General features: G+C 24.5%; 16 protein-coding genes across 16 annotated transcripts, besides 44 other annotated features; 8 read left to right on the forward strand and 8 right to left on the reverse strand.

Annotated features, from left to right (window-relative positions):
* Positions 1-330: 330 nt before the first annotated feature.
* Positions 331-372: a sequence feature (AT_rich).
* An 89-nt stretch (positions 373-461) lies between these two features.
* Positions 462-1,427, forward strand: EDI_217890 (cyclin-A3-2, putative; the record flags this gene model as incomplete). Its single annotated transcript, XM_001739668.1, has 1 exon — positions 462-1,427. The coding sequence occupies one exon, from the start codon at positions 462-464 to the stop codon at positions 1,425-1,427; it is 966 nt and encodes a 321-aa protein (XP_001739720.1).
* A 145-nt stretch (positions 1,428-1,572) lies between these two features.
* Positions 1,573-3,586, reverse strand: EDI_217900 (cysteine proteinase 2 precursor, putative; the record flags this gene model as incomplete). Its single annotated transcript, XM_001739669.1, has 2 exons — positions 1,573-3,216; positions 3,278-3,586. 2 exons carry the CDS (start codon positions 3,584-3,586, stop codon positions 1,573-1,575), a joined length of 1,953 nt encoding a protein of 650 aa, XP_001739721.1.
* Positions 3,587-3,708: 122 nt separating this feature from the next.
* Positions 3,709-3,828: a sequence feature (AT_rich).
* An 11-nt stretch (positions 3,829-3,839) lies between these two features.
* Positions 3,840-5,202, reverse strand: EDI_217910 (transcription initiation factor tfiid, putative; the record flags this gene model as incomplete). Its single annotated transcript, XM_001739670.1, has 2 exons — positions 3,840-5,009; positions 5,071-5,202. 2 exons carry the CDS (start codon positions 5,200-5,202, stop codon positions 3,840-3,842), a joined length of 1,302 nt encoding a protein of 433 aa, XP_001739722.1.
* A 50-nt stretch (positions 5,203-5,252) lies between these two features.
* Positions 5,253-5,317: a sequence feature (AT_rich).
* Positions 5,318-5,339: 22 nt separating this feature from the next.
* On the forward strand, positions 5,340-6,112 carry EDI_217920 (uncharacterized protein; the record flags this gene model as incomplete). Its single annotated transcript, XM_001739671.1, has 2 exons — positions 5,340-5,976; positions 6,027-6,112. 2 exons carry the CDS (start codon positions 5,340-5,342, stop codon positions 6,110-6,112), a joined length of 723 nt encoding a protein of 240 aa, XP_001739723.1.
* Positions 5,982-6,025: a sequence feature (AT_rich).
* Positions 6,113-6,165: 53 nt separating the features above from the next.
* Positions 6,166-6,196: a sequence feature (AT_rich).
* Positions 6,197-6,224: 28 nt separating this feature from the next.
* Positions 6,225-6,572, forward strand: EDI_217930 (uncharacterized protein; the record flags this gene model as incomplete). Its single annotated transcript, XM_001739672.1, has 1 exon — positions 6,225-6,572. The coding sequence occupies one exon, from the start codon at positions 6,225-6,227 to the stop codon at positions 6,570-6,572; it is 348 nt and encodes a 115-aa protein (XP_001739724.1).
* A 17-nt stretch (positions 6,573-6,589) lies between these two features.
* Positions 6,590-6,613: a sequence feature (AT_rich).
* A 221-nt stretch (positions 6,614-6,834) lies between these two features.
* Positions 6,835-6,858: a sequence feature (AT_rich).
* A 416-nt stretch (positions 6,859-7,274) lies between these two features.
* Positions 7,275-7,300: a sequence feature (AT_rich).
* Positions 7,301-7,385: 85 nt separating this feature from the next.
* Positions 7,386-7,434: a sequence feature (AT_rich).
* A 113-nt stretch (positions 7,435-7,547) lies between these two features.
* Positions 7,548-7,572: a microsatellite.
* Positions 7,571-7,595: a microsatellite.
* A 28-nt stretch (positions 7,596-7,623) lies between these two features.
* Positions 7,624-7,660: a microsatellite.
* Positions 7,661-7,693: 33 nt separating this feature from the next.
* On the forward strand, positions 7,694-8,478 carry EDI_217940 (uncharacterized protein; the record flags this gene model as incomplete). The annotated part of the gene is made up of 3 exons (XM_001739673.1): positions 7,694-7,741; positions 7,792-7,980; positions 8,035-8,478. 3 exons carry the CDS (start codon positions 7,694-7,696, stop codon positions 8,476-8,478), a joined length of 681 nt encoding a protein of 226 aa, XP_001739725.1.
* Positions 7,955-8,033: a sequence feature (AT_rich).
* Positions 8,479-8,530: 52 nt separating the features above from the next.
* On the reverse strand, positions 8,531-10,429 carry EDI_217950 (uncharacterized protein; the record flags this gene model as incomplete). Its single annotated transcript, XM_001739674.1, has 1 exon — positions 8,531-10,429. The coding sequence occupies one exon, from the start codon at positions 10,427-10,429 to the stop codon at positions 8,531-8,533; it is 1,899 nt and encodes a 632-aa protein (XP_001739726.1).
* Positions 8,886-9,019: a microsatellite.
* Positions 8,980-9,037: a microsatellite.
* Positions 9,589-9,616: a sequence feature (AT_rich).
* Positions 9,843-9,908: a sequence feature (AT_rich).
* Positions 10,430-10,442: 13 nt separating the features above from the next.
* Positions 10,443-10,463: a sequence feature (AT_rich).
* A 248-nt stretch (positions 10,464-10,711) lies between these two features.
* Positions 10,712-10,844: a microsatellite.
* Positions 10,845-10,866: 22 nt separating this feature from the next.
* On the forward strand, positions 10,867-12,834 carry EDI_217960 (uncharacterized protein; the record flags this gene model as incomplete). The annotated part of the gene is made up of 1 exon (XM_001739675.1): positions 10,867-12,834. The coding sequence occupies one exon, from the start codon at positions 10,867-10,869 to the stop codon at positions 12,832-12,834; it is 1,968 nt and encodes a 655-aa protein (XP_001739727.1).
* Positions 11,634-11,773: a microsatellite.
* Positions 11,696-11,886: a microsatellite.
* A 1-nt stretch (position 12,835) lies between the features above and the next one.
* Positions 12,836-12,933: a sequence feature (AT_rich).
* Positions 12,934-12,955: 22 nt separating this feature from the next.
* Positions 12,956-14,710, reverse strand: EDI_217970 (uncharacterized protein; the record flags this gene model as incomplete). The annotated part of the gene is made up of 1 exon (XM_001739676.1): positions 12,956-14,710. One exon carries the CDS (start codon positions 14,708-14,710, stop codon positions 12,956-12,958), a length of 1,755 nt encoding a protein of 584 aa, XP_001739728.1.
* Positions 13,396-13,434: a sequence feature (AT_rich).
* Positions 14,711-14,736: 26 nt separating the features above from the next.
* Positions 14,737-14,807: a sequence feature (AT_rich).
* A 12-nt stretch (positions 14,808-14,819) lies between these two features.
* EDI_217980 (endophilin-A2, putative) lies at positions 14,820-15,830 on the reverse strand (the record flags this gene model as incomplete). Its single annotated transcript, XM_001739677.1, has 1 exon — positions 14,820-15,830. The coding sequence occupies one exon, from the start codon at positions 15,828-15,830 to the stop codon at positions 14,820-14,822; it is 1,011 nt and encodes a 336-aa protein (XP_001739729.1).
* Positions 15,831-16,258: 428 nt separating this feature from the next.
* Positions 16,259-16,308: a sequence feature (AT_rich).
* Positions 16,309-16,520: 212 nt separating this feature from the next.
* Positions 16,521-17,361, reverse strand: EDI_217990 (RNA polymerase II transcription factor B subunit, putative; the record flags this gene model as incomplete). The annotated part of the gene is made up of 3 exons (XM_001739678.1): positions 16,521-16,718; positions 16,768-16,896; positions 16,939-17,361. 3 exons carry the CDS (start codon positions 17,359-17,361, stop codon positions 16,521-16,523), a joined length of 750 nt encoding a protein of 249 aa, XP_001739730.1.
* A 56-nt stretch (positions 17,362-17,417) lies between these two features.
* Positions 17,418-17,480: a sequence feature (AT_rich).
* Positions 17,481-17,918, reverse strand: EDI_218000 (uncharacterized protein; the record flags this gene model as incomplete). The annotated part of the gene is made up of 1 exon (XM_001739679.1): positions 17,481-17,918. The coding sequence occupies one exon, from the start codon at positions 17,916-17,918 to the stop codon at positions 17,481-17,483; it is 438 nt and encodes a 145-aa protein (XP_001739731.1).
* A 94-nt stretch (positions 17,919-18,012) lies between these two features.
* Positions 18,013-18,072: a microsatellite.
* Positions 18,073-18,093: 21 nt separating this feature from the next.
* On the forward strand, positions 18,094-19,305 carry EDI_218010 (uncharacterized protein; the record flags this gene model as incomplete). Its single annotated transcript, XM_001739680.1, has 2 exons — positions 18,094-18,606; positions 18,658-19,305. The coding sequence occupies 2 exons, from the start codon at positions 18,094-18,096 to the stop codon at positions 19,303-19,305; spliced, it is 1,161 nt and encodes a 386-aa protein (XP_001739732.1).
* A 392-nt stretch (positions 19,306-19,697) lies between these two features.
* Positions 19,698-19,874: a microsatellite.
* Positions 19,875-20,192: 318 nt separating this feature from the next.
* Positions 20,193-20,338: a microsatellite.
* Position 20,339: 1 nt separating this feature from the next.
* Positions 20,340-20,487: a microsatellite.
* Positions 20,403-20,586: a microsatellite.
* Positions 20,519-20,692: a microsatellite.
* A 23-nt stretch (positions 20,693-20,715) lies between these two features.
* Positions 20,716-20,789: a sequence feature (AT_rich).
* An 858-nt stretch (positions 20,790-21,647) lies between these two features.
* Positions 21,648-21,756: a microsatellite.
* Positions 21,757-21,790: 34 nt separating this feature from the next.
* Positions 21,791-21,846: a sequence feature (AT_rich).
* A 167-nt stretch (positions 21,847-22,013) lies between these two features.
* Positions 22,014-22,127: a microsatellite.
* Positions 22,128-22,179: 52 nt separating this feature from the next.
* Positions 22,180-22,215: a sequence feature (AT_rich).
* A 305-nt stretch (positions 22,216-22,520) lies between these two features.
* Positions 22,521-22,667: a microsatellite.
* A 6-nt stretch (positions 22,668-22,673) lies between these two features.
* EDI_218020 (uncharacterized protein) lies at positions 22,674-23,525 on the forward strand (the record flags this gene model as incomplete). The annotated part of the gene is made up of 1 exon (XM_001739681.1): positions 22,674-23,525. One exon carries the CDS (start codon positions 22,674-22,676, stop codon positions 23,523-23,525), a length of 852 nt encoding a protein of 283 aa, XP_001739733.1.
* Positions 23,526-23,634: 109 nt separating this feature from the next.
* EDI_218030 (uncharacterized protein) lies at positions 23,635-24,150 on the forward strand (the record flags this gene model as incomplete). The annotated part of the gene is made up of 1 exon (XM_001739682.1): positions 23,635-24,150. One exon carries the CDS (start codon positions 23,635-23,637, stop codon positions 24,148-24,150), a length of 516 nt encoding a protein of 171 aa, XP_001739734.1.
* A 262-nt stretch (positions 24,151-24,412) lies between these two features.
* Positions 24,413-24,540: a microsatellite.
* A 61-nt stretch (positions 24,541-24,601) lies between these two features.
* Positions 24,602-24,639: a sequence feature (AT_rich).
* A 414-nt stretch (positions 24,640-25,053) lies between these two features.
* Positions 25,054-25,075: a sequence feature (AT_rich).
* Positions 25,076-25,384: 309 nt separating this feature from the next.
* Positions 25,385-25,405: a sequence feature (AT_rich).
* A 253-nt stretch (positions 25,406-25,658) lies between these two features.
* Positions 25,659-25,822: a microsatellite.
* Positions 25,823-25,863: 41 nt separating this feature from the next.
* Positions 25,864-25,998: a sequence feature (AT_rich).
* EDI_218040 (heat shock 70 kDa protein, mitochondrial precursor, putative) lies at positions 25,983-27,769 on the reverse strand (the record flags this gene model as incomplete). Its single annotated transcript, XM_001739683.1, has 3 exons — positions 25,983-26,996; positions 27,070-27,219; positions 27,272-27,769. The coding sequence occupies 3 exons, from the start codon at positions 27,767-27,769 to the stop codon at positions 25,983-25,985; spliced, it is 1,662 nt and encodes a 553-aa protein (XP_001739735.1).
* Between the last annotated feature and the right edge of the window lie 227 nt (positions 27,770-27,996).

A 27,996-nucleotide genomic window follows, 5' to 3' on the forward strand; every position in this document is an offset into this window, starting at 1 on the left:
AAACAGAGAAATATCTTATGTGTTTTTTATTTGAGTTTAATAAATGCAGAAAGTTTGAAATTGATTTTTTATTGGTTTCTTAAAGTATAGTTTAATACTTAAAAAACATATATTTTTTCTATTCTTTAAAGAAACTAAGGAAAGTCATAAATATTAAAAAAGAAAATAAAAGCCAAACTTAATTTAAATTCATTGCAAAAGTCATTTTCTTTAACTCAAGAGTATGGTTTTAGTAAAAAAAAAATGAATACAATAAGATTTTATAAGATTCAACAAGTTATCAAATGACGTTGACAAGAATTGTTTAATTTTTTCATGTGAAGGAAATAGAATTTAAAAAAAAAAATAAAGAAGAAAAATGTATATTTTTAACCACGTATCACTTCGTGGAAGAAAAGGAAGAAATATAAAAAGATAATCAACTTATCTTATTAATTTAGATTATATTAAATTGTCAAAGTATGTGTATTGAAGAAACGCTTTGTCTTGAAAATGAAAAGAAAAGAATTAAGAGTGCCTTTATTCCTGTTACTTTTAATGACGGGCAAGTTACTATTGTTGCTAAACAAAAAAAAAGGAGAATTTCACCAGAATTTCAAAATTTTTGTAAATATCTTAGAGAAAGACAAAATCAAATGCCATTACCAGATTTAACAATTGCTACACCATTTATGAGACCACAATTAGTTGATTGGTTATTTAAAACATCAGAATATCTTCACCTTTCAAAGAAAGTAATATTTCAAACATTAACATTAGTTGATTTATATACAACTCGAGTAGTTGTTAATTCTGATGAACTTGGATTAATATTTGTAACATCTTTATTTAGTTGTTCAAAATTTGAGTCAACTGGAATTAAAGTTAATGATATACAAAGATTATGTAATAATAAATATGGAAAAGATGATATTATTGGAATGGAAAAGAAGTTATTAGAGTCTATTAATTATAAAATAGATAATCCTACATCATACGACTTTTTAAATATTCTTTGGGAAGCAGCAGGATATCCACAATATAATCAAGAAGAAAGAAATCATCCAATTATTGAAGCAAGTATTCAATTTCTTCAAATAATGACATTAGATCCATTTTATACAAGTAATTCACCATCTTCACTTGCAGCATCAGCATTTTTCTTTGCACGAGATTTTTGTCATTTTGTTAATTTATGGGATATGAGATATCAACGATGTTTAATGATGAAGAAAGAAGAAGTCAGAGAAGTTGCATTAGACTTTGTTCCAAAAATGCAATATTGTGTAATGAATCAAAGTAAAAGTTCATTTAAAGTATGTATAGATTTTGGAAGAATGATTGAAAGTCATAGAAGAAAATATTGTGAATGTATTAAACACATTCAATCAAAGAATACTAAACCACAATGTTTTTGGGATAATAGTGATGTGAAGAATTTTGATTGAAAAAGAAGGAAGAAAACTATACTTGTAATTTTTTAATACCAGTAGACATTAATTTATTGTTTATTTCTTTATTAATTGTCATTTTGATTAAATAATACATACAATAAAGAGAAAGAAGAATAAGAAGAATTAAGATGTATATAAATTATAATAATGCATTTAATAATAATGATAATGTTATAAATGTATAAAGAAATACTAGTGATAAAAATGAATTGATTTGACAATCTCCATTATAACCAAAATAAGGAAGAAAACATTCAACACAATTTAGAGTTGTGATATTACAAAAACGACAATTTTTTTTACACGCTGATGAATAACAATCTCCATTTAATAGAGTATAACCAACTTCACATAATTCACAAAAAGTATTTGAACTATCACAATCAATACATTTATCTTTACAAGTTCTTACACAAGAAAATTTATTTAGTCGATAGAATCTTTTACATGAATAACATCGTTGTGATTCTCTATCACATGTTTTACATCCAACAGGACATAATACATTACAATATCCATTAATAAGTTCAGATTTATCTTTACATTTAATACAAGTTTCATTATATGAATCACAAATCTCACAATCATCAGTACAATTATATATACATTCAGTCCCATTTAATTTATATGGAGGTTGACATGAAGTACATTCAAGAGTTTCTCGTTCACAAGTTTTACAATATTTTGGACATTTTATTACACATTTACCATCTTGTAATACTGCATTATTTTTACAAGAAAAACATTCTTCAAGAGCTTTATCACAAGTTAAACAATCACCAGGACATTCTCTTGTACACATTCCATTTTTGTCTAATCTAGATAAATAACTACATTCAAGACATTTACCTGTTTCTTTATCACAATCAATACAATAAGAATCTCCTTCACAATAATAAAATTGAATAATATAATTTGTTGGTTGTTTTCCTTCTGGTTGAGTTCCAATTCCACAAGAATTATCCATTGAAATTTTCATATAACCTTTTTCATCCTCTCCCCAACCATTCCACCAATTTTTTACAATAAGATAATTAGAATTATTTTGAATTCCATAACCAACAACAACAATAGTATGAGAAGCAATAATTGATTCATTTTTACATTGCTCTATATCTAAAATTCCATATTTATATCCTTGAATTCCATTAAATAATTTTATAGAAGAAACAAATGGACCATATACTAATAATAATGATTTAAATTGTTCTGGTTTATTAATTGAACCAAACTTAATAATATTTTTTACTAATCCATTAGGATGTTGAATAAGGCATTTTTCATGTTTACATGAAAGATATTGTAATTGTTCTGAATTAGAACTTTCATTCTGAAAGTATACATAAGGAAAACTTTTTAATATTTCTTCTGTATCACCTCCACAACATCCTTTAGCTTCTGGTGAACAATCAAAATATAAATTTGTATTAATTGATGCATTTTTTAATGTTTGGTTTTTATAAGAAATAAACGCAATTTCTTTTGCTGCGAATGCATAACAACCATCACAACCTGACCAATAAATATCAGTACAAAAATCATCAGTTTTCATTGAATCAGAATTATTTAATGCATATTTTCCACATCTTGAGAATGATGAAGGAGGATCAATTATTTGAGGAAGAATTGGAGGTGGGACTATTGTTGATGTATTTTTTAAAGATTTTGGATTTGAACAACCAATTTCAGAAAGACTTTTATCACTTAGTATAGTAATACCAAATACAGCAGTCGTATTAGAATAAGATAATGAATTAAAATATCTGTATGTTTTAATTTGTTCCTATTTGATAATATGAATATGATTTTAATGATTATTTGAATATAAAATATACTCTACAAACCATAAAAATATTTTTTCTATAATTAACTTCTGCTGTGGTTGAATAACTTTTATTAAAATATTTACAAAAATTTTCCCATAGTATTTCATCAGGTAATTCTAAATTAAATAGGTCATCATCATTATCATTACTATTATTTAATATAATTTCATTAACATTTTCTAATTTGTCATTATTTTTTTGTATTTTTTGTAATCCATTTAAATGTTCTGAGTAATTTATTGAATGAGTTATTGATGGACGAACTGTTTGTTGTGCAAGAGTATAAATAGCAAAAAGTAATACTACTTTTATTGTTATTCCTTTCATCTTTGATTTTGAATAACTACAATTATAGTTCTTTTATCTCTTTTTAATAGTTTTAATATATTTGTTTCAATAAACAAAAAAAAGGAGAAATAACTTTGAAAACAACATTCATAACTTTAATGAATAAAATAACTATTCTTTATTTTATTTTGTTTTTTTAAATGAAGTTTTTTTTAAAAAAAAATAACAAAGAGAGAAAATTACTTAAAAAATATTATTTTAATTAATAAATTAATTAAATTCAGAAAACTTATTACAACGTAATATTTTTTATAGTTGGATCTACTAAACTTGTTGGTACTATTACATCCCCAAATATTTCATGAAGTGTTTTAAATGTTTCATCAATATTAAATTCATCAGCAACTAATTCTTTCTTTTTGTCACGAAGTTCATCACAAACATTTTGTTTTGAATCCATCATCATTTCTTTCATTTTTTCAGCAAGCATAAATGCAGCGTCAAAAAGTGCTTGTAAGCACATTTTACATTCATTACTACTTCCAAGATATCTTTCTTTTAATGATTTCATTGCTGGAACTAATAAATGATATACAGCACGTGGTCCCATTGCAGTAATACCAACAATTCCACCATATTGAGTTGTTAAAGGTTTTGTTGCATCAGTAATAGCTTGTAAATAAGTTTGAAGTAAACGAGCATGAAGACGACCATATTTTTCTGAATAACGATCACGTAATTTTTTTACAATAGCAGCAGCTTGAACACGAATATTCCAATGATTATCATAAGAATTTGTTCCAATTTGTTTTGTTACAACTAAAGTTAAAATGATTGGGAATAATTGATGTAAATAAGGTTCAAGATTAATATTTTGATTTTCTCTCATAGCATTTACTAAAGATAGCATATTTGCTAATATTTCTAATGAACCAAGATTAGCCAATGTATGATTTGAAATGTATCTAATAAAATATGGTGTTAGTTGTTGTAATCCAGAATCTGTTCTTACACTATCTAAACATTCATCAATTTTTTCCTTATTATTAGTATTAAGAATTTCTACTACCATATCATAATACATTTGTAATTCTTTACTTAATGAATGTTGAATTATTGGTTTTGTTTCAATAGTTTCTTCTTGTTTTTGTTTTTCTTGAACAACAACTGATGGATTTTGAGGAATTAATGGTTGAACTCCTTCTACAGTTAACCAATGACATCCAACATTAATATCACGTGGAATATCTGGGAAGAATTGACAATGAATAATTTCATTTAATCCAATACTTTGTTCTTGTCTTACAAACATTTCATGATTAGAAGGAAGTCTTTGATAATATAATGGAATTGATGAATTATATCCATAGTATGGTTCGAGTTTCTTTAATTTTAATGCAGAATTAATGTCTTGAATTGTTAACATTTTACGTTTAGAATGTCTCATAAATTTAGTGGCTTCCTATTCATTTATTAGTGATATAATTTAATAAAAGTATTACCATAAAATTATTTAAACAAACATTGAATAATTCACTAATTGAATTTTCTGCTTCTTCTGAAATTAAATTAATCATCTCATCACTCATTTCTTCAAATCCATTTGCAGTTAACATACTTTTGATAAAATCAAGAGGTATCTTTTGTGAAGTCATATGATCTACTTTTTTTTTCTCTTTTCACTTCTTTTTTTATGTTATTCAGCAAATTTTTAATTAATTAAAAAAAAGAATTACTATTTTATATTAAATAACTTAAAATAATATTTAACAGTCCAAATTGCTTGTGAAACATGGGAATCACTCAATCAATTCCTTTTGAAGAACAAATACCTAATACCCCTCCTACAGAAATGCAAGAAATTCAACCTGACGTTCCATTAGTTAATGCACAAATTAAACATGTTGTATTATATTGCATTGATAAAATGACATTACATGTTGACAATGGTTCTCTTTATTTTTTAATTGATTGTGCTATAGAAGCACATCTCGAAGCATATACAATGATTGAAGGTCAAAAAAAAATTTTAGAGGTAAAAGAATTACCAGCTCAAATGCAACAACAAGTATCAATTCCAAATATAAATAATATTTTATCATTAACTATTGATATTACAAAATCAATAAATGCTAATGTCCCACCTACTGAATATATCTTGATTGATTCTATCTCTGTAACTATCATATTAACTGGTGAAGTACCAAAAATTTCTAATCAACAATTTCATATTGGTGATGTTACATATAATTCATTTGATGTGTTTGGTGTTGATAATAATGATGTTACTGGCACTGATAATCTTTGTGTTATTTGTACAACAGACCCACGAGAAATTTTATTATTACCATGTAGACATATTACTATGTGTGCAGGATGTTATGAAGAAGTTAAAGAACGAACACACCAATGTCCAATATGTAGAACTCGTTTGTTAAATTAATAATAAAATTATTGTTTAAAGTGATTAATAATATAGCAATTACAGCAGCAATTAATTTTTCAAGAAAGTCTGTTCCATTAAAAGGTGATGCTACAGAAATAGAAATTGTTGATACTAAATGATATTATGAATTTTGTTGATTCAAAATCTCTTTTTGGTTTGGTTTTAAAGAACCAAAAATTTAAATAAAAAATAATTGATTAAAAGAACTGAACTTATTATTTATAAAGTTGAATGACTGAAAACCAATCTAAGCCAATTGATTCTTTTGGATATCAAATAAAATTAATTGATACCCAAACTGAACTTGAACATACACGTGCTATGGTTGCACAACAAGCTAGTGAAATTATTCGTTTAAAAAGAAAAGAGTCTCAAGTCATTGACTTAGAAAAGGAATTAAACCAGTTAGAGTCATTTATGAAAGAAACAGAACAACAAATGAATGACATTAATTTAGGAAATGAAAATGATAGACAAAGATTATTAGATGATTGTCAAAAGGTTAAACTATTTTTTGAATCACTCCAAAGCCAAGTGGATACTTTTCAATCATTAGAGAGTCTTACTAGTTCTGTATAGTATAATTGAAAATCAACTTTTAAAAAAAAAATTAAAATAAACTCAAAGAAACCAGTAATATTAGAAAAGAACAATATCTATTATTTTAATCAAGTGATTTCTTATTTTGAAACGGAAGTGTTGGTTTTGATAATTCATCCAGTTGAGGTTTATACTGAACATAAAGAAAACAAAGAACAGAATTTGGGATTGTCAACACAAATATGCCTACCATTATATTGAAAGCAAATGTACATCCAACACTAAGAATGATAATATGTACTATTATAATTATAAATAATAATTTGATAGTATCCATCTTATATTGTCAAATTAAATTATCTTTTTTAGTTCTATTGGTTTTTATACATAAATAGAATTACTTTTGTTTTTATAATTCTAATCACAATATTTCGTATCTAAATTATCTTTTTATTATCCCCTTAACAAAGCCAAAACGTCTTTGTTAATCAATAACTTTTATTTACTTTTTTATTTGTGGCTTTTTGATGAAAAATTGAAAAAAAAGAGTGTTTATCATACTATTCTCTTTATCTTTGTTAGTTAATGTTGTTAGTTAAATTTATTAATGAAAAAGTAAATGTATTTGATATTAAAAATGTTTTTATTTTGGTTCTTTAATAACAATAATGGCGTACTATGATGAAATTGTTTTTAAATGTTTTTGTAGATGCTTAAATAATTGCTTGTGTTAACGTATGGTTATAAAAATTAAAATTATTATTTTTCTAGTGATTGTGTTATCTGTTTTAATCTAATAACTATTTGAACCAGTAAAGAGAGTGTTTTCTTTTTTAGTATTGCTTAATTGACAAAATAATATTAACAATATATCATATTTTATTCAAATATAATTTTATATGTCTGTAAGTTATAAAAAAGATATTACTATAAATAGTGAATAAGAAATCATGGATAAATGTCCATTGTATAAGAAAATGAATTGAAATAAAAAAAAAACATATTTAATAGAAAAATAATCATAATAATAATAATAATATTATTATTATTATTATTATTATTTTATATAAAATTAGAAATTATGTTTTTGAAAAAACAAAAAAGAAAATAAAAAAAGAAAAAAAGAATTAGAACTGTAAAATAATTATTCCTAAGAAAAAATGCCATCAACCAAACGTGCATTTTCAACAACTAGTATTTTCTTATTTGTTTGTTAGTGTTTAGAGAAAAGAAATTAGAAATAGATTTATAAACTTAGACACTTGGGACTGTAGGATTGTTAATCTCAGTTGTATTATTTGTGTTATTAAAGAATTCAATGCATTTTATTCCGTTTGGAATAAAGTGGATTCTTTCATTTAGTATTTGTGGTTCATCAGTGGCATTAATTACATCATTAATTGGAATATATAGTGGATTCCAATTAAAGAAAATATTTATATATATTGTTTGTTTTATTATTTTTAATACTGTAAAAATAATTATTAATAAAATAAAATAGTATATTGGAGGATGTGTTGTAGTTACTATTCTTTTTCTTGGTACTACAGTAACAAGTTTTATTGGAGTTGCATTCCCTGATTGGAGTTTAACTCGTTTTTGGAATGGTTTAAATTCTGATCAAAAAGCATTTACTGAAGTTGCATATAGATGTTGTGGATGGAAAGCATATTCTCAAAATGATTGTGCATATTATCCAATTCCAGGAGAAGTACAAGCACCGTGTTATGCTAAGTTATATTTTCCATATAATGGATTTATTATTATGACATTAATTCTTGGAGCCCTTGCTTCAGTCATGTGTGTTTCATTTATTGGGATGGCTGTATATTTCATTATTACATTTAAAGTAGGTAATGGCTCTTCTTCATCTGCTGCTTCTAAAAAGAATGATGGTGATTATCAAAGAGTCATTGATGAATTTAGTGAAAACATTGAGGAATAATACAATCCCTTTTCATCTATTTCTTAAAACAAATGTTTTTTCAATTTACTGTTTAATTCCATTTCTTAAATTCTTGAAGAATATATTCATTTTCATCTGTTACTTCTCCATTATGAAAGTCTATTTTAATAAAACCTTCTACACTTGTTGTTTCACCTTCTAACCCAATTAATTGAATTGGGATATCTCCAAATAATTTTCTTACTCGATTTTTCATTTCTAATCCTTCTTTTTTATTTGTACAAACAATAATAATTCCTTTTGGCTCTTGTTCATCAAATACTTCCCAAAAATTATTAGTTTTTACAGTGTTAATAAGCCATTTTATTATTTGTTGTTGTTCTGGATTACTTTCATTACAAATAATATGCATAATTTCTCCTTCTTTAAGTTCTTTAAAAATTAAATCATTTTTACTTTTACTTTGAATAATTTCTTTTTCTTTTATTATTTGTTTTCTTTCAAAGTTTTCTTTAAGATTATCTGGATCTATGACTGACATTTTTGGTTTTGTTTTTATTGTTTCACTTCTTTTTGTTTTACGTTTTGGTGTTTCTTTATAAATACTTGTTATTTCATTTAATACACCAGGATTTGTTTCTATTATTTTTTTAATATCATCATTTCCTGTACTTTGTGTAGATGTTTTCAATGTTTTTGAAATTGACTTTTTTATTTTATGTAATTGTTTTCTTTTTGGCTCTGGTTCTTTTGATGTATTAAGATAAGGTTCTGAATGAGTTTCTATTGATTTTTTCCCTTTGGACAATTTTTGTTTTTCTTCTAATGGAGGAGTTACTACTGCTGGAACTGTTGGTTTACTCAAGAGACTGTTTTTTGATTTTGTTTTGTGTTGTTGATCTTTTGGAGAAGATAAAACAGATGGTTGTGGTTCTGTTTTATATTCACCTTTTTTTTTCTTAGTTTCTGATTCTAAACGAGGAGTTTTTTGTTGAGATTGTAAATAATTATTATTTGATTGATGAAGTTCTAATTTAGGAATTTGATTATCAACTTTTTCTACTTGAGATGATGAGACACAATCTTTATAATTAATTAGAGTTGGTTCTGTTTTGGATTTTGTTATTTGAATTTGTGATGATAAGAGAGAATTTAATTTTTGATTAATATTTAATAACGAAATTTCTGTTTGAGTTGATTTGTTTTTTAATAAAGTAATATCTTCTAAAATTTTTGTATATTTTTTGTCATTATCCATAATAGAAATAGAAATTTTCTTTTTTACATCAACCAATTCATTAGTACAATCATTAGTTTTTAATAAACATTCCGTTAATCTCTTTTTAAACATATCATTTAAAAGTTTTTCATTTTCATTTGAATTATTTGTAGTACTGTTTATCAAATTAATTTTATTTTCAATTTCATTTATTCTTTTTTCAATTAACATAAATTTTTCTTTTATAAAAGAAGTTGTCTGTTCATTGATTTTAATGTTTTCTTCACAATAGATAATTCGAGGTATTAATTCGTTAATTATTAAATCGTCATTTCCTATTTTCTTTATTTCGTTTTGTAGAGGTTTTTTTTCACTTGACTTCAATATCATTTGTCTTAATTCACAAATTTGATTCATAACATTTTCTAATTTTTTGTTATATTCTTCTATAAGTGTTGCTTTAGTTTTACTGCTCAAAGTATTTCCTTCTATAAGAATTATTTCTTTAATGATTGTTCCCATAGTAAATTTGACTTTATAATTTGTTTCAATAGGTTCAATTGAAAGTATTGAACCAACTGACTTTATTCCATCAGGGTCAGAAAATATTTTAATCGAATTTGAATAATATCCAACACTCTCTAATAACTTACTTTCAGCTTTCATTTCTACTATTAATTCATCAATAAATCTGGTTAATCCTTGTTTTAATGTAAATAATAAATGAAATGCTATTTTATTATTATTGAATTCAAATTTTCTTTCAGTCATATTTTGGAATTTGTTTAAATTATTTAATAATTTACAGTTTTTAGATATTTAACACTTACTTGATTATTTTTTATTTTTTATTCATCTGATTTGAATCAATAAACTTCTATTTTTTATGGAAACATAAGTTTTCTGAAATTTAAAAAAGCATTATTTAAAAGAACTTAAGTATTATGGCTAAGACACCTTCAACACTGAAGTTTTCTGTACAAAAAAATAGGTGAAAAGATGAAAGGGCAGTCAATGGAAATTTATCAAAAAGGAAGATATTTGGATTTGAGTAGAAAAGAAAGAAGAAAAAGAGAAAAATAAAAAAAGAAGAAATAAAAAGAATGGTAAAACAATAATAAAAAGTTAATTTGAAAAGAAGATAGAAATATAAAAATACTAAAGAGAATTGAACTAAAAAATAAAACAGAGGCAAATTTAAGAGAAGAATGGCAGAAAATGAAGAATTAAATGTTTCAGTTATGCAACTCCAACCATCAATTTTTGAGGCATGGGCAAAAAAACAAGGGGGTTCAGTAAAAAATTGGAAAAAGAGATGGTTTGTATTAAAACCAACAAGACTTTGGTATTTTAAAGCTAAAAATTCAACAAGTGCACAAGGATATATTGAATTAACACCACAAACAACAATTCAAGAAGAGACTGGAATGAATGTACCTGGAAAAAAGTTTTTCTTTAGTATAGATTCTAGAAATCAAAAAGGAACAAGAAAATTTATTTTTTGTGTTGACAACGAAGTATATTTAAGAGAATTTTTAAAAAGAATTTTCGACACTATTCATGCCCAACAACAACTTAATCTTCCTAAAACTACTTCTGTAGTTGTTCAAAATGTTGAAGAAATTCAATTGGCTCCAATTAATGTTGGAGGTTCTCAACCAAGTTCTTTAAATACTACGCAAAACTTAAATAATTCTATTCAATCTAATACTTCTCCTCAACAATCAACTCTTCAACAAAGTAATCAAATAATTTCTTCTTCACAAGAAACATCTACTCAATCTCCTCTTTTGGATAAACCTCAAAATCAAGCACCAAAACCACAGAAAAAAGCTGGTTGGGTTGTTACTAGACCAACTATTTCTCATGGAAGTATTGCACAAACACAACCAAGTGATGAAAACACTACTTCACAAAATGGAAATGAAGAAAATAAAATGCAAATGCAACAAGAGCTTGAAGATATTCGTCGTGTAGAAGAAGAGAAAAGAATGGAAAAGTTTAGACAACAACAAGAAGAATATATGAAAATTCAACAAGAAGAAGAAAAGAAACGTATTGAAGAAGAAATTCAAAGACAAATGGAAGAACAACAAAAAGAAGAAGAACAAAAAATTCGAGACCAACAAGAAATGATGAGACAACAAGAAGAATTACTTAAACAACAAGAACTTCAACAACAATTAGAAGAAGAAGAAAGAAAGAAAAAAGAATTAGAAGAACAAGAAAAGATAAAACAAATGAATGTTATTACAGATGAAGATGATAAAAAAGAAAATGGTTCAAGTTCAACATCTGATTATGATGATGGAGAAGATACAACATTACAAAATGTTATTTCATTTGTTCAAGCATTTGAATGGATTGGAGAAAATGCACAAGAATTTGTTCAATTATTCTATGATAATATTCCTAGAAGATCTCCTACTCATCTTTCAGCATCAGTTAATCCAACTGGAACAGAAATATTTTTAAGATGTACATCACCATTATCAGAATTAAGAACTATTATAGAATTCTTTAATCAAGTTGGATCACCTGAAGAACAAATAGAAAAAATGAAAATAGAAGCAGGAAGAAATGGAGTTTTAGCAATTGAAAGTTGGATATCTTTAAGTGATAAAGGAGGGTGTGATGCAGGATGGAATATTATTGCAGAACAAGATAGTTTAAATGTAATTCAAGATATTTCTGATCCATCAGAAATAGATAGTGTTGGTATTATTAAATTATGGTGTGAAACTAATCATGTTGATTATGTACATCGATTTGGTAGAGATATGGGTGATCAACCACCATATAATACAGAATTTTGGATGGATATTCCATTTAATGAAATAGAAATGATTCAAAATGCAGCTACAGCATTTATGTTCCCAGAAATACCAAAAGAAGTATTAGACTCATGTTTAGGATCACGTGTAATGGTAAAAGTAGTAACAAGTGAAGATGGGTTTGTAAAATTCTCAGTTATTATTGAGAAAATACAAGAACAAAATATAAAGAATTGCATTGAATTATTAAAAGAAGATCCAACAGATGTATTGAATTTACAAGAATTATTACACATTAAAATAGAAGGATTTGAATATACATTCTTAAATGAAGGGTTTGGATATGATGTCTATAACGAAGGAGCTAAAACATCTGTTGTATTCAGAATGGGTAGTTTCTAAGAAAAATTAAAAAAATTCAATACATTTTTAAGTTTAACTCAATCAATTTTTAATTATTTCAAATTATTATTTATAAAAGATATACAATATTTAATTAAACAAAATGAAAGAAGAAATGAATTTATTTCAATACAAATCGATTAAGTTCACTTATGAAATTTTTAAATGAATTTAATTCATTATCATCTAACATACAATATTCTAATAATTCACTTCCATTAAAAGGAATAATTAATTCATTCAAAATAATAGGAAATTGTATATTATATCTTAATGAATTCACTAATATTCCAACTTGATTTCCTTCACAATGAATATTTTGATCATCAGTAAGAATAACAACTCTACCAAAATTAAGAAAAACAATTGCAGATGCTTCAATTTGTTTAATTATTTCTTTTTTTAATAAAGTATGTCTTGCTTGAGGTTGTTGATAATTATTAGTAAAGATATAAATAATTGGATTATAAACTGAATATAAATAATATGGATCAAAATCAAATAAAAGATGTTGATATAATGCTGACAATTGTGGATTAGCTTGAGAATATAATGGAGATGTTAATAAATAATTACAAATTTTTAAAAAAGTTAAAAATTGATAATGTGGATTTGATAATACTGTTAAATAACGTTTTAAATTCTTTTTTAATTCTAAAGGATCTGGAAGATTATAAAATAATGATTGAATTGATGCTCCAATAGATAAACCATTATAATATTCTATAATTGTATTAACCATTGTAAATTTTATTGTTTCTATACAAATACATTTAAATGAAAGAGAGTTATAATCTAATGAATCGTTATAAATAAATTGCATGTACAATATTGTTTTTTTATATTTTTGTTTCTCTTTAAAATAAATAGAAATATTTGAATGACTTTTTGGAGTTGTTGGTGCTAATGCAAAAGTAACTTTTTTTTTGGGAAGGACTTTATCATTAAAACTTCGTTCAAATGTTGAATTTATTATTTGTATTTGAGGTGGACATAATATTGTTAACGTCCCACCATTCGTTCTAGGAATTTCAAGATCATTTATTAATGAATTGATTGAATCATCAAATGTTTGTGATGTATGTCTATCCCATGTGTGAAGTGATCCACCATTTTTTCTAATATAATGAAGAAGAGTTGGATAAATATCTGATTGATATTTATCAGGAAATACTACATGAAGAGGAACAGATAACTGAATTGGATAAGGAAGTTCTTTAGCATTTGTATTTAAGAATGAAACAACTTCTATTCCATGAGTACAAATTGTATTAATTAATTGAATACTTTTACACCATTCATCAAGACATTGATGTAAATGAATTAAATCATTAAAAGGAATATTATCATTAAAATTTGATAAAATAGAATCAACCATATTTGGTGTAAGCCATAAAGATTCAATATTAAATGGTAATTCATTTATTTCTTTTAATCTAGGAATTATATTAATATTCATTCTTGTTCCATTTTTAATGTAATGAATAGAATTTTCATTAAAGAAAATACATGCTACTTTATATCCTTTTGAGCTAATCTGTTTAATTGTCTTTTTAATCATTTCTTGACATGAAACAATTTCTAATTGTAAAGATATTAAAAATATGAATTTCCTTTCAATAGAAGAATGTTGTATTTCAGTATGAATAGTTGCTTGTGTTTTTGGTATATTTTCTATATTTTCATTAATTCTTCCACAATTACAACAAATAAATGAATTCCCATTATGTGTATTATAGATATTATCATAATATCCACATTTACATTGTTTTGGTTGTGGAGATGATTGTTCGTTAATAGGATATGGTATGATATTAATTGTGTGTGGTAGAATATCTTTTTGTTTATAAATAAATTGACACGATGTAGTAATCATTACTTCTTTTTAATTTCATTAAGTTCTTTTTATATTTTTTACTTTTTCATTAAAAAAATTTTTAATAAAATTAACCATAATTATTATTGTTAATTATCTTTTCTTTTGTTTAATTGACGTAGTTAGATGGGAAAATTCCTTTTACTCCATTAAGTTCTCCACTCCACCAATCACCTGATTTCTCTAATACAGTAATGACATCTCCTTCTTTAAAAGATAACTCTCCTGGATCTACAGCATTATAATCATAAAGTGCAGTCACTGTTGAAAATTGATTTGTTGGTTGAGTAGTAGTCATAACTGGAGTAGTTGTAGTTGGTTCTACAGGTTTAGTTTGAGTAGTGAAATCATCATTAATAAATCCCCCTAAATCACTATTTTTCTTAGCACGAATATTTTCTAAAACAACCATTGATTGTTCATTTGGTGTAATTGGTATTTCTTGTTTTAAATCTACTTCAGGAATTGATGAAATAATACCTGGCACTTTAGTCCAAATCTCATTTAACTCATTAATATAATCTGTGTAACTCTTCATACAATTAACACAAATTTGTGGGAATTCTTTTTTAACTTGTTCTATACATTTATTTATATCAGTAACTATCTCATTTCTCAAATAATCATAATTGTCTTTAGCTTCATTATATCTAGTTTCTGCTTCAGCTAATCCATTTTGTTTTTCTGGTGCTTTTTTAGCAATTGACTCATATTTATCATGTGCTGCATCCATATCTAATCTTCTTTGTCCTAAAATTTTAGTCCTTTTTTCCATGACAATACATGCTTCAACAAGTCTTTGAATTGGTTCAATTACTTCTTCTTTGATTTTCATACCATATAAATGACCTTTCATATCTATCTCTTCAAAAATACTATAGCATTCTTGACAACAACTTCCTTCTCCTAATAAATCTTTTCCATCCTTCATTGCTTGCATCTGACAAACAGTTGATGACCTCCCTGCATCAGGTAATTTTGAATATGAAGAACTAGCTTTCTTTAATTTTTTAATGGTATTTTGCAAATCAATTTTTAATTGATTTACTTCGTTATCTTCAGTCTTCTTAGAAACTCCAACAATTTCTTTAACTCCTTGGAATGATCTCTTAAAAAACATGTTATTTCTGGTTTTTAAGTTCTTACCCATTTTTAGATGTTTTCTTTTCTGTTCATCCATATTTTCATTTTATTCTCTCTTTTATTTATCTCAACTCTTCTCTAATCATTTCTTGTTATGACAACTTTGTCTTTTCAGTTTTTGAGATGAAATTTTGATTAGATACATTGTTTCTCAATAACAACAAATAAAAATTAAGTAATTAAGTTATTATCTTTATTTTCATTGATACATTTTTCTTTAATTGATTTATGAATTCTTTTTCTTAATTCTCATAAATTTTTTATGCATTTACTTTTACAACTTTATTCTTTTTGTCCTATTATAAAATAAATTATTAGACCTTTTCAATGTCTTTTTGTTTTTTTTTTTTTGGAAATGTATTGTTTTCTTTTTATCTTTTTGGGTGTAACAAAGCACAGAAGCAGAAATAATTAAAAATTCTTATTTTTTGGAAATATACATTAAAAAAATAAAAGAATGTAGGTAAAGAAATTACAAATAGGAAGAACAAAAAGAAATAACTATTTAAGTAAGTTAAGTAATAACTAGTACAAAAAAGTAATAAAAAAATATCTTTAAGATGTTAATAAATTAATGATTACTTAGACATATAAAGTCAATTACTTTGAAATAACACCATGTGAGATAGAAAATAGAAAAGAAGAACAAAACCATTAAAGAAAAAAATTATTCAAAATATGCTCCACAAGTTGGGCAACGTTCTTTTTGTTTTTCACAATAAATACCAAAACAGGACGAACATACATACCCATGATCTAATGGTTTTTTACAATGGAAACACCATAACTTCCAGTCAATTGCAGATTGTTGATTTCCAGTTACTCTAATTATTTTTTCAGTGTCACAATCAGAAGTATTATTACTCTAATAATTAATTGAAATGAAAATAGGTTTTTTTTTAAATAAAACAAACTAATAGTCTTGGAAAGAGAGATTGAAGTGGAGCAGTATTGTAAATTCCATTTGTTAAGTATGAAGCTTGTTGACAAAAAGTGCATCCTGTTTCAATTATACTTAATACAATTGTATCAATGGTTGTTTTCTATTAAATAAGTAGTTATATGAGATTAAAACAATAACAAACAATTCTCTGTGCAGCAAAAACGCAGTTCATAAGAGGAATAAATTTTGGTGAACTTTCGAATGGAGTTGATATAACAATTACTTTTTTCTGAATGTCTGGTTGAAGTTTACCATCTTTATTAATTGTTGTAAGGGCTAATGACATTGCTGATGAGAGATTTGGTTCATTGACAAGGAATTTATCATTTAATACTTCTTTGATTGCTTCTACTATTGGTGTAGTTAATTCTCCTCTATCACTTTCTTTTACAAATACACTTTTACCAGCATAAACAATTGTAAAAACTGATGAATTATCATGAATTTCTTTTAAAACTCGGATAAATGAATTTATTATATTTACATATTCTCTTATTTCTTCAACATTTAGTTTTCTATTATTATGAACAAAGAATGTTGCATCAAGCAATATTCCACAAATCATAGGTAAACTTTGTTTAATCAGAGTAGATTGTTGTTTTTGCATGAACCAAATGAACCATTTAATCTTTTTTTAATTAATTTTCATTTTTTTTTTAATTCATTTTCATTATTACTATTAATCTAAGTAATTGGTGGTAACGAAATTTCTTCAATACAATGTTCATTAGCATTATTGAGTTGTTTACCTGTTTTTTCTTTTTCTTCATGAGAAGGAAAAACAACTGGTGGAAATGATGGAGCCATTGGAAACATAACAGGTGAAAAAACTGTTCTTTTTTCATTCGTTTGAGGTTGGGTTGGATACTCAGGCTGAACAAAAGAGTCTGAACAAATAATTTCTTCTTCATAATATTTCTTGGATAAATGAAGTTCTAATTCATTTCGAATTAAATATAAAAGTTGGACTTCTCTATTCATTTGAAGTTCAACCATTTCAAGTGTTTGTTCCATAGTTTTTAATCTCTGTTCTACCAAATTTACTTGTTGTCTTAAATCTGTTTTTTTTTCATTTGTACAGTCCTTGTTTTGTTCTTCTTCTTCTCTTTGTTTTCTTTTCATACATTTTTCAATTTTGTAAGCTCTTAACTAATGTAGTCTTTCATTTCATTTACATTAACGAATCATATCAAAAAGAAAGTATTTTGTAAACTTCAAAAAAAAAAAAAAAGAATTCAAAAAAAATAAAAGAATCATAAAAACTTAAAAAAAGAAATCACTAAACTAAATTTTATAAATGCAACACAAATTGTTAAATCTATTCCAATTACCAGAACGTGCTTTAGATATGATCCTTTCCAATTTAAGTAATGAGGATTACCTAAAAATGGTTGAGGCTTATGAAGAATTTATACCTCAACAAATGTCATTATCAAGATTAAAATATATTTTTGGTGAGAAGATTAAGATTGAAGAAAAGTTAGAAAATAGAGGATGGCATTACCTTATTCGTAGACTTATTAAACAAGCACACCCACAAGCGTTAGTTTCTAATATAACTGATAATAGATTTTTTACTGTATCTGGGAGAAAATACTCTCCTACAAGTAGTAAACATATGGAGATGTGTACTCATATCGGTCAATATCCTTTTGGACCACAAAAGATGGTTGGTATTGTAACAAATCCAAACAATGAACGTATCATTCTTGAATCAAATATTTATTATTTTGAAGTGACATTTGATAAAATAGATAACCCATTTGAATATACTTTTGCTATTGGACTTTGTCCATTACGTTATAAAAAAGTTTGTTTATCTTTTTAAATTAGATTATAAAAAAAGAGAGTCATTAAATAGGATAAATTCATTGGTTGGGAAGAAAATTCTATTGGATATCATTCAGATGATGGTAAAATGTTTTACGATAGTCCAAAAGGAAAGGCGTTTGCAAAACCTTATGGACAAGGAGATACAGTTGGTTGTGGGTTTGATGTTACAAATCATATTGTTTTCTTTACACTAAATGGAGTTAGTCTTCCTCTTATTCCTGTAAAAGAAAATGCTTTTTATCCTGCTATTAGTTTAAGAAGTTACAAAGATTTTACTATCAACTTTGGTGAAGAACCATTTAAATATGATGTTTATCATTTTAAAACAAAAGAAGAAATTAAGGAGGATCATACAGAAGATCAACTTAGTGAACAACTCTCTGAAAAACCAAACCTTTTTTTCAACTCCAAAATGTCAAATAAGTTATTAAATTCAGAAGATAAAAATATTGATTCAAATAGTTTCAACCCAACTGGTTCAAATTGTGAAAGGTTGAATAAAGAAAAAATAAGTGAAGATGATTCCAACAGAAACAGTTCTGATAGTGAAGGATCTGAGGATGAAGAATTAGAGGAATCAACTGGTGAAGACACTGACGAAGACACTGATGAAGGTCTTGATGAAGGTCTTGATGAAGGTCTTGATGAAGATATAAGCAGTATTTTCTCTGAATAATCAGTTCACTAATACATAACAATTTTTAGTCAATATTATTGTTTTATAAAACGAATAATTTCATAGTCTAAAAATCAAAATTTCCTTTTTTGTTTGATTACATATAAGATAATAACCACAAAAAGACCAAGAAAATAAGCTAAGAATCTATTAGTTTAACTATTTATATAACACAAAACGGTTTTCTTTCTACTATCCCTTGAAACAGTAATTTACTGTTTTAAGAATTAAATTTCTAATAGGAATTTCAAAGAAAATATAATAAAGATCATATAACAATCAGTTAGAAGAATAATAACAAAGACATTAACAAGTTGAAGTATTAGTAATAATAAAATTGATCAATTATATGAATGAAATGAATTTTATATATATTACACAAACTATATTTGAATAAATTAATATTAAATTAATTAAATCAATTATTATACAAGTTTCAAGAATAATATTAGATGATAAAATAAATAAAAGTTAATATAGATGAAGTAATAATAAGATAAAGTACAAGAAATACAAAATTAGATGAGATGATACATTAAAACATTAATTGAAAAGAACAAATAAAATAATAATGCAGATGAAACAGTTGCATAATGAATAAGAGTACAAACAACTATATTAACAATAATAAGAAGAAAAACAAGAGAAAAATGTATTAACATATGATATTACACCACTTACATAATACATAGAAACAAAAATGAGTTATGACAACGTTAAATAGAAGAAAAAACAAGAAATAATTTCTACACATTCAGATAATCAAACAAGATATTAGTTCAAGTAAAAGAATAAACAAAGAAATCACATTATAATTTACATTGAAAAAAAAAATGACAAGAATACCACCAACACCATGATGAGTTCCACAGATAGAAGTTACAAATAATAAAGATAGAAATTGAATAATAAATATAAGAACAGAAAATAAAACGATAAGAAAGAAGAATAAAAATACTAATACAAAAGATAAAAGAAGAATAAATAAAGAATAAAATGATAAAAAATAGAGAGAGAAATATAAAAAAGAATATGAAGAGAATAAAACACAATAGAAACAAATAGAAAATATGACATAAAGAAAGAAGAGCACAAATAAAGAAGAGATAAAATAAGAAGATAAAAAGAGAATAAATAATAAAAAATAAGAAAGGTAATAAACAAAAAAGAAATAAGAAGAAATAAATGAAATACAGGATGAAGAAGCATAGAGAAAATAAGAAGAAACGAACAAGAAGAAGTTGAATAAGTAAACAACAAAAAGAGAAGATAGAAAAAAAATATGATAATAAAATTAAAATAATGAATTAATTAAGTTGGTTAATAAACAATAAGAATTTCAAATAAAATCAATAAAACTAAATAAACTTAACCAAATATAATAAGAAGAGTATTAACTGAATGGTTATGATAAAATATTTGTATTCATATTAATAATTAATCTTATAATTTAATTAAATTATTAAATTAATTATTCAAAATTTCTTTTATCAATCAAAAGAAATGGGATGGAGCAACAGGAAAATGAGCATAGTAAGTATTTAATTATAACAATATTTAATCTTTAACGGTTACTTTTTATTGGACTATCAGCTAAATGAGGAAAGGATTAAATTAATCAAATATTATTACAAGTAAGAATAAAATATTGTGTTCTGGTTGTTAAGAAAGAAATATCATTAAACACGTTAAGCTTAATTTATTATTTATTGTCATTTTAACACTTTGTTTTGTGTTTTCTAATTATTTTTGCTTGTAAATCATGTCAGTTTCATTCATTAATTTACTTTCTTTGTTTTGTTTTTTTCATATATATTTCTTATCTTTATGCATAATCAATTTTATTTCTTAAGTGTATAATAACAGATTCTCAGTGAATGAAGAAGTTGTAAGAATGTTAGAAAGAATTTAAAAACAATAATTGAAAATGGTTTCATTTTAGTATTTCATATCCTTTATTTAAATTATACAAGCTATATTTAAATTACACTCTGTACATTGACTTCACAATGAATTTTACAATAACATGTATAAACTATGAATATAATATTGATAACGATAATTATTGTCATAAATGTTAATAATTAATACTTTTTTTAAATCAGTAATTTAATACCCATGAAATTATACAATTGGTATAATCAAAATACCCAATTTAATGAAATATTTGTTATTGTTATTAAAATAACTGAATGATAGGTATAGAATTTATAAAGAATGCATTGAAACAGTGAATGAGTTAGATAGATATAATGATATCGATAGAACTGGTTAAATTAGTATATAACATAAATCCAAATATTTAATTGTATTTATTGAATAATGAGTGTATCAAATCCAATAATAAACAATTGAATAATTAACATTAAAAACTATAATATATGAAATGAATAAAATATTTACAAATTGTTAATAGTATAACTAAATAAATACAAGATTAGACAAATAAATTATATTCTAATTTATCAATTATTTCCTTTCTTTGATTATTTTTGAATAATGTTAAAAACTTTTTATTTAGAAAATATTACAATAATTTATGTTACTTTTATTCTTTTATTGTATCTTTTCAATTTGCTTTCTAACTTTTCTCTTCCTTTTAGTGTTTTATATTACTTATTAATTATTTATACTATTTTGATTTTGTTGAACTCAAGTACAGTTTAATGAATAATATAACACCATTTGATTCAGTATGAATAACTTGATTATCATATTTACTATTATAATAACTTACTTTATATTTCTTCATTTCTTGATATCATTCTTTTTTAGTTTTATTATATGATTGTTTGTATTTCATTTTTTATATTAGTTTTATTACTATACTGATATTAAATAGTACTCTATGTATTTATTCTTTGTTCATTACTCTAATAATGAATATATTTTCTTAATAATTATAATTTTCTTGAACATACTTTTTTATTTTCTTATTCTTCTTTATTGTATGTTAAAATAAACTTATTATTTTATGCTCTTACTGTTTGTCAAATAAAACCGAATTTAATTTTATTTAGTATTATATCATCTAACTAGTTATAACTGAGTATCAAATAAAATTAATTCCAAATAATGAAATGATAATAAACAACAACCAGTAAGTTAGTATCAATAAATTCGATGCATATTTTCAGAGAAATAAATTAGACAACTAATACCACACAGTAATAATGAATTGATATTACAATTGAAATAATCAAAGGTTTATTTTTATTAAAATAAAAAAAATTAAGTATTAAAAAATAATCAAAAAAAAGATAAATTAATTTTAAAAAATAAATTTATTTATTATAATTTGAAAATATAACAGTTATTAAAAGAAATAAACAAGTAAATAGAGAACTAATAATAAAAATAAATCAAGAATGAAACTTGGACATTATGAAATAATGATAACATCAAAATATTTTAATGACATTAATGATTTTATTAATTTAGAAATTGGAATTAAAAGATTTCAAGGAAACATGGAACGATTTCATTTTAATCCAATTCCATTAAATCAATATTCAAGAAAATTATTTACTAATATTGAAACATTTCATATTTATAATAAAGACGATGAGATATTTAATGACGGAAAAATATTTAAAAAAGTAATATGGTATTTAGTAAATTACTCAACATATTTAAAAGAAAAAGAACAAGGAAATATATGTAAAAATATAGAATATACACAACCAGATATAAAGAAACATGGAATTACAATACCACCAGAAGTTAAATCACTTGGAGAATATTGTTTTTATGGATTAAAATCAATTAATATACCATCAACAATTAGTAAAATAAGAAATAACAATTTTAGTGATAATTTATTAACATTAATCACAATTGATAATTTAAAATTTATAAGTAAAGAAAGAATATTTATGAATGAACCAGTGTTATTAAGTATTAAAACACCAATGAATATACAACAAATAAATAAGAAAAAAGTAATACGAAGAAATGTTAATGAATTTATTATTCCAACAACAATTAGTAAATTAGGAAAATATTGTTTTAAAGAATGTTATTCATTGACATCAATTATTATTCCAACAACAATTAATAAAATAGGAATGGGTTGTTTTAGTCATTGCTCAACATTAAATTCAATTACCATTCCACCAACAATTAGTAAAATAGGAAATTGTTGTTTTGATGGATGTTCAAAATTAACATTAATTGATATGGCACCATCAATACACACATTAGGAGATAATTGTTTTTAGAGGATGTTCGACATTAAAATCAATTACTATTCCATCAACAATTAGTAAATTAGGAAATGGATGTTTTGATAGATGTGCATCATTAAGTTTAATTAATATATCAAGAAGAATGAAAGAAATAGGTGGAGGATGTTTTAATGAATGTTTATCACTAACAAGTATTAATATACCAACAACAATTAGTAAAATAGGAGGAACATGTTTTTATGGATGTAAATTATTAAAGAATATCAATATAAAAAATGTCCAATTTGTTAGTGAAAACAGAATATTTTTAAATGAACCAATTTTATTGAGTATTAGAATCCCAGAAAATATAAAAGAGATTAACAAAAAAGAAATAAAACAAAGAAATATCAACGAATTTATTTTACCAACAACAATCACTAAATTAACAGATGAGTGTTTTAGTGGATGTACTTCATTAACGTCATTAAACATCCCTACAACTGTAAGTGAATTGGGAGATTATTGTTTTTGTGGATGTACAAGATTAAAATCAATTATTATACCATCAACAGTTAGTAAGATTGGAGACGAATGTTTTAAAGGATGTCAAAACATAAAAATTATTAAAACATTAAAAGAGTCCAATAAAGAAAATACAGAATGTGTTTTAGTGTAATTGATAATTGAATCAAATACCATTATTTCATCTAACAAATTTAACATTAACAGTTGTAGATGATTTCAAACAAAAATTGAATAATACTACATAGTACATTCTATATCGTTTATTTAAGAATTATTTGAAGATAATTAAGTATTTTAAGACATAATTATCACAAATAACCAAATATTTTATTAAAAGTTTAATTATCATCAATTATTTTGACCTTAACTTAATGATTTTAGAGAAATATAAAAGAACAATAAAAGATTATTAGAAGTAAGCAAAAAGTTATATAAAATAAACAAACAAAGAAGTAAATATTTTAATAATTAGTGAGTATTGTTTAAAAACTCAAAGAGTGTAATAAATAAAAAATATGAATAAATAAATAACAAATGAGTATTTTTATATAAAGAGTAAGCACTTTTCTTTATTAATAAATAAAGGTTAATATCATACAAACATATTATAAATTTGTATAATTCATTAAATATTTATATAGGAAAAACTATTTCAATCTTGTTAATAAAACAAGTATTAAATAAGTTTAGATATAATGTAATTTTATTGACTAATTCATAAGTATATACAGGTTTTGTATTCTTTTATTTGATGTTATCATTAATATTTCAGATCAATAACATTAAGACAAAATTCAACACTGTCATGTCATTCTAACTATTTGGTTACAAGGTCATCAACAAACATTAAAAATAGAATAGCTGAATTTAACGAGAAAAGAAAGATAAGATAGAGAGAATGAAAATTTATTGGTGTGTCATTTGTTACAGTTTTATATTAGAATAATCATAGTTTTTAGTGAGAATGAAATGAATAAGTTATATGATTCTTTTGATCAAAACACTTTGTTAAACTAATCTTTGTAAGACTTCACAAAATCAATATATATTCTTCAAATTTTAATAAAAAATATTATGGATTAATGTTTAAGTATGGTCATTCTGTACTTTCTAGACTCTCTAGATAACGATAGTATTACTAATTAACAAAACAAATACTTTGTACTTCTTCTATTACCTCTTTATTTTCTAATCATTCTTAAAAATTATACAAAATCTTATACAGCATTAGTAATGACTATGAAAATAAAAACATATCATCACACTCACCACAACATCTTTTACCAATGACAATACAACTATGCACTACGCTATAACAATTTACAGAAAGCATTCATGCTATCATTATATTTATCACAATACATCAGTATCTGTGATTCTTATTGTTTATTTTTATAATAAATATTGAATGTTATATTGAAACAATAAATGAAAACAGAATTTGAATGGTTAAAGGTTAGAATCAAACAATAACTAAACAATCTATTTGTTCAATAGTAATACTCAATAATACAAATAGTTGAATGAATAAATAGAAATAAACTCAACATCTTTGAGTACTGATTCTGAATGAAAATAAACTATAAAATTGTATAAATACAATAAGGACAACAACTAGAACATATGAACAAATAGTTAAAGAGAAAGACATACCAGAACAAACAGAATTAAAGAGTAGAAGATAAGATAATAGTTATGTATATCAACAATGAAATAAACAAAACAAGTAGAATAGAAGAATTTAACATATATGAAATTATTAAATAAATGAATTGAAATAGATGAAAGAAGAGAAAATGAAATAAAAATAAGGAATAAAATAATGGAAATAATATCATTCAAGAATGAAATATAATGAATACACAATTTATGTATTTTATGTAAAAAAGATAAATATTAATCATATTAAGAAGTTAAATGATATGAAAATAAGAATTGATTAATAATAATTAAAATAAATCAGAATAAAATGATAGAAGTTAATTAATTATATAATTTAGCTGAATAACTTGATGATTCTTCTCCTAATTGATCAATAACTTTTTTAATTTCATTTTCATCTTCTGATGTAAGAGTTTTTTTAGATTGAATAATAAGTTTTTCTAATTGAGTTGTTTCAATTTTTTTCTTTAATAACTCTTTTTGAAGATTATGTGCATTATCTATCATTTCTTTTAATCGTTGTGTTAGAAGAATTAAATTTTCTTTTCTCTTATCTTCAGTAGCATGTTCTTCTCCTTCCTTAACTAGTCGATTAATTTCATCTTCATTCAAACCACCATTCGATTTAACTTGATTTCCTGTTTTCTTTCCTGTTCCTTTATCAAGAGCAGAAACTTTTACTATTCCATTAACATCAATATCAAATGTAACTTGGATTTTTGGTATACCTTTCTTTGCTGGAGGAATTCCAACCAATTTAAATTCTCCTAACTTTTTATTCTTTGATGTAACTCTACGTTCTCCTTGAAATACTTTAATATCTACTTCTTGTTGATTATCCATTGATGTAGTGAAATCTTTTGAAACTGATGTAGGGATTGTTGTATTCCTATGGATTAATGGTGTCATCACTCCACCATAAGTTTCAATTCCTAAAGTTAATGGTGTAACATCAACAAGAATAATATCATTTTTCTTTCCTTCAATAATACTTGCTTGAATTGCTGCTCCAATGGCAACAGCTTCATCAGGATTGATATTTTTACATGGTTTTTTTCCAAATATTTCATGAACAGTATTTTGAATTAAAGGCATCCTCGTCATTCCTCCAACAAGTACAACATCACTAATATCTTTTTTTCTTAATTTTGCATCTTTCATACATTGAATACAACGATATTCTGTTCTTTTACAAATTTTTTTACATAATTCTTCAATTTTTCTTCTATTAATTGTAATTTCAAGTGAATCTTGTCCATCAAGATATGGTAATGAAATTATACTTTCTTCACTTGATGTTAATTCACATTTTACTTTCTCTGCTACTTCTTTATTCTACTAATTCCTTTTTTATTTCCTTGAAGATTTCGTTTATATTTTCTTTCAAATTCTTTAGAAATGTATTGACAAATAGCTTTATCAAAATCTTCTCCTCCATTGTATCTCCATTAGTTGCTTTAACTTGGAAAATTCCTTTATTAATATTAAGAATACAAATATCAAATGTTCCTCCTCCAAGATCATAAACTGCATTATTCTTTCCTTCATTTTCTTGTATCTATTCCATATGCTAATGCTGCTGCTGTTGGTTCATTAATAATTCTTTTAACTTTTAATCCGGAAAGTGTTCCTGCATCTTTAGTAGCTTGTCTTTGTGCATCATTAAAATATGCTGGACATGTGATAACTGCTTCATCTACTCTTTTCCCTAGTTTAGCCTCTGCATCTTTTTTTAATTTCTTAAGAATCATTGATGAAATTTCTGTTGGAGAATATGTCTTCCCATTAATATGAATCCATCCTTCTCCATTCCTTCCTTTAACAATTTTATAAGGTCTTCTTTCTTGTTTATCATTTTTGTATTGACACCCTATCATCCTCTTAATTCCACTGATAGTAGTTGTTGGATGTAATGCTTCCATTCGTTTTGCTGGTTCTCCAACTAATATTCCTGTTGGTGTAAAAGAAACACAAGATGGTGTTGTTCGTTTTCCTTCTGCATTCTCAAGAATTCGAGGTGTTGTTTTATCAAAAACACACATACATGAATTTGTTGTTCCTAAGTCAATTCCAATGCAAGTTGACCTTGTAGGTTGTGAGATGAACATGATAATAATTTAGTTCTTGTGAGTTGAAATTAACTTTCATTTTCTTGAACTTTCCGATAAATAAAGTTGAAAAGAAGATTTTTTAATCTTGAAATCAAAATGAATATTAATGCAAAAAGAAATACCACATGAAATCATCCAATTACTTGATGGAATTAAGTTTCAGAATGAAAAAATCTTTGAGATGCAAGAAGAACAAGTTCAATGGAATAAACAACATGCTATTA

The sequence above is a fragment of the Entamoeba dispar genome, genomic scaffold (genome assembly GCF_000209125.1).
Source record: "Entamoeba dispar SAW760 scf_1105229462345 genomic scaffold, whole genome shotgun sequence".
NCBI classification, from domain to species: domain Eukaryota; phylum Evosea; order Mastigamoebida; family Endamoebidae; genus Entamoeba; species Entamoeba dispar.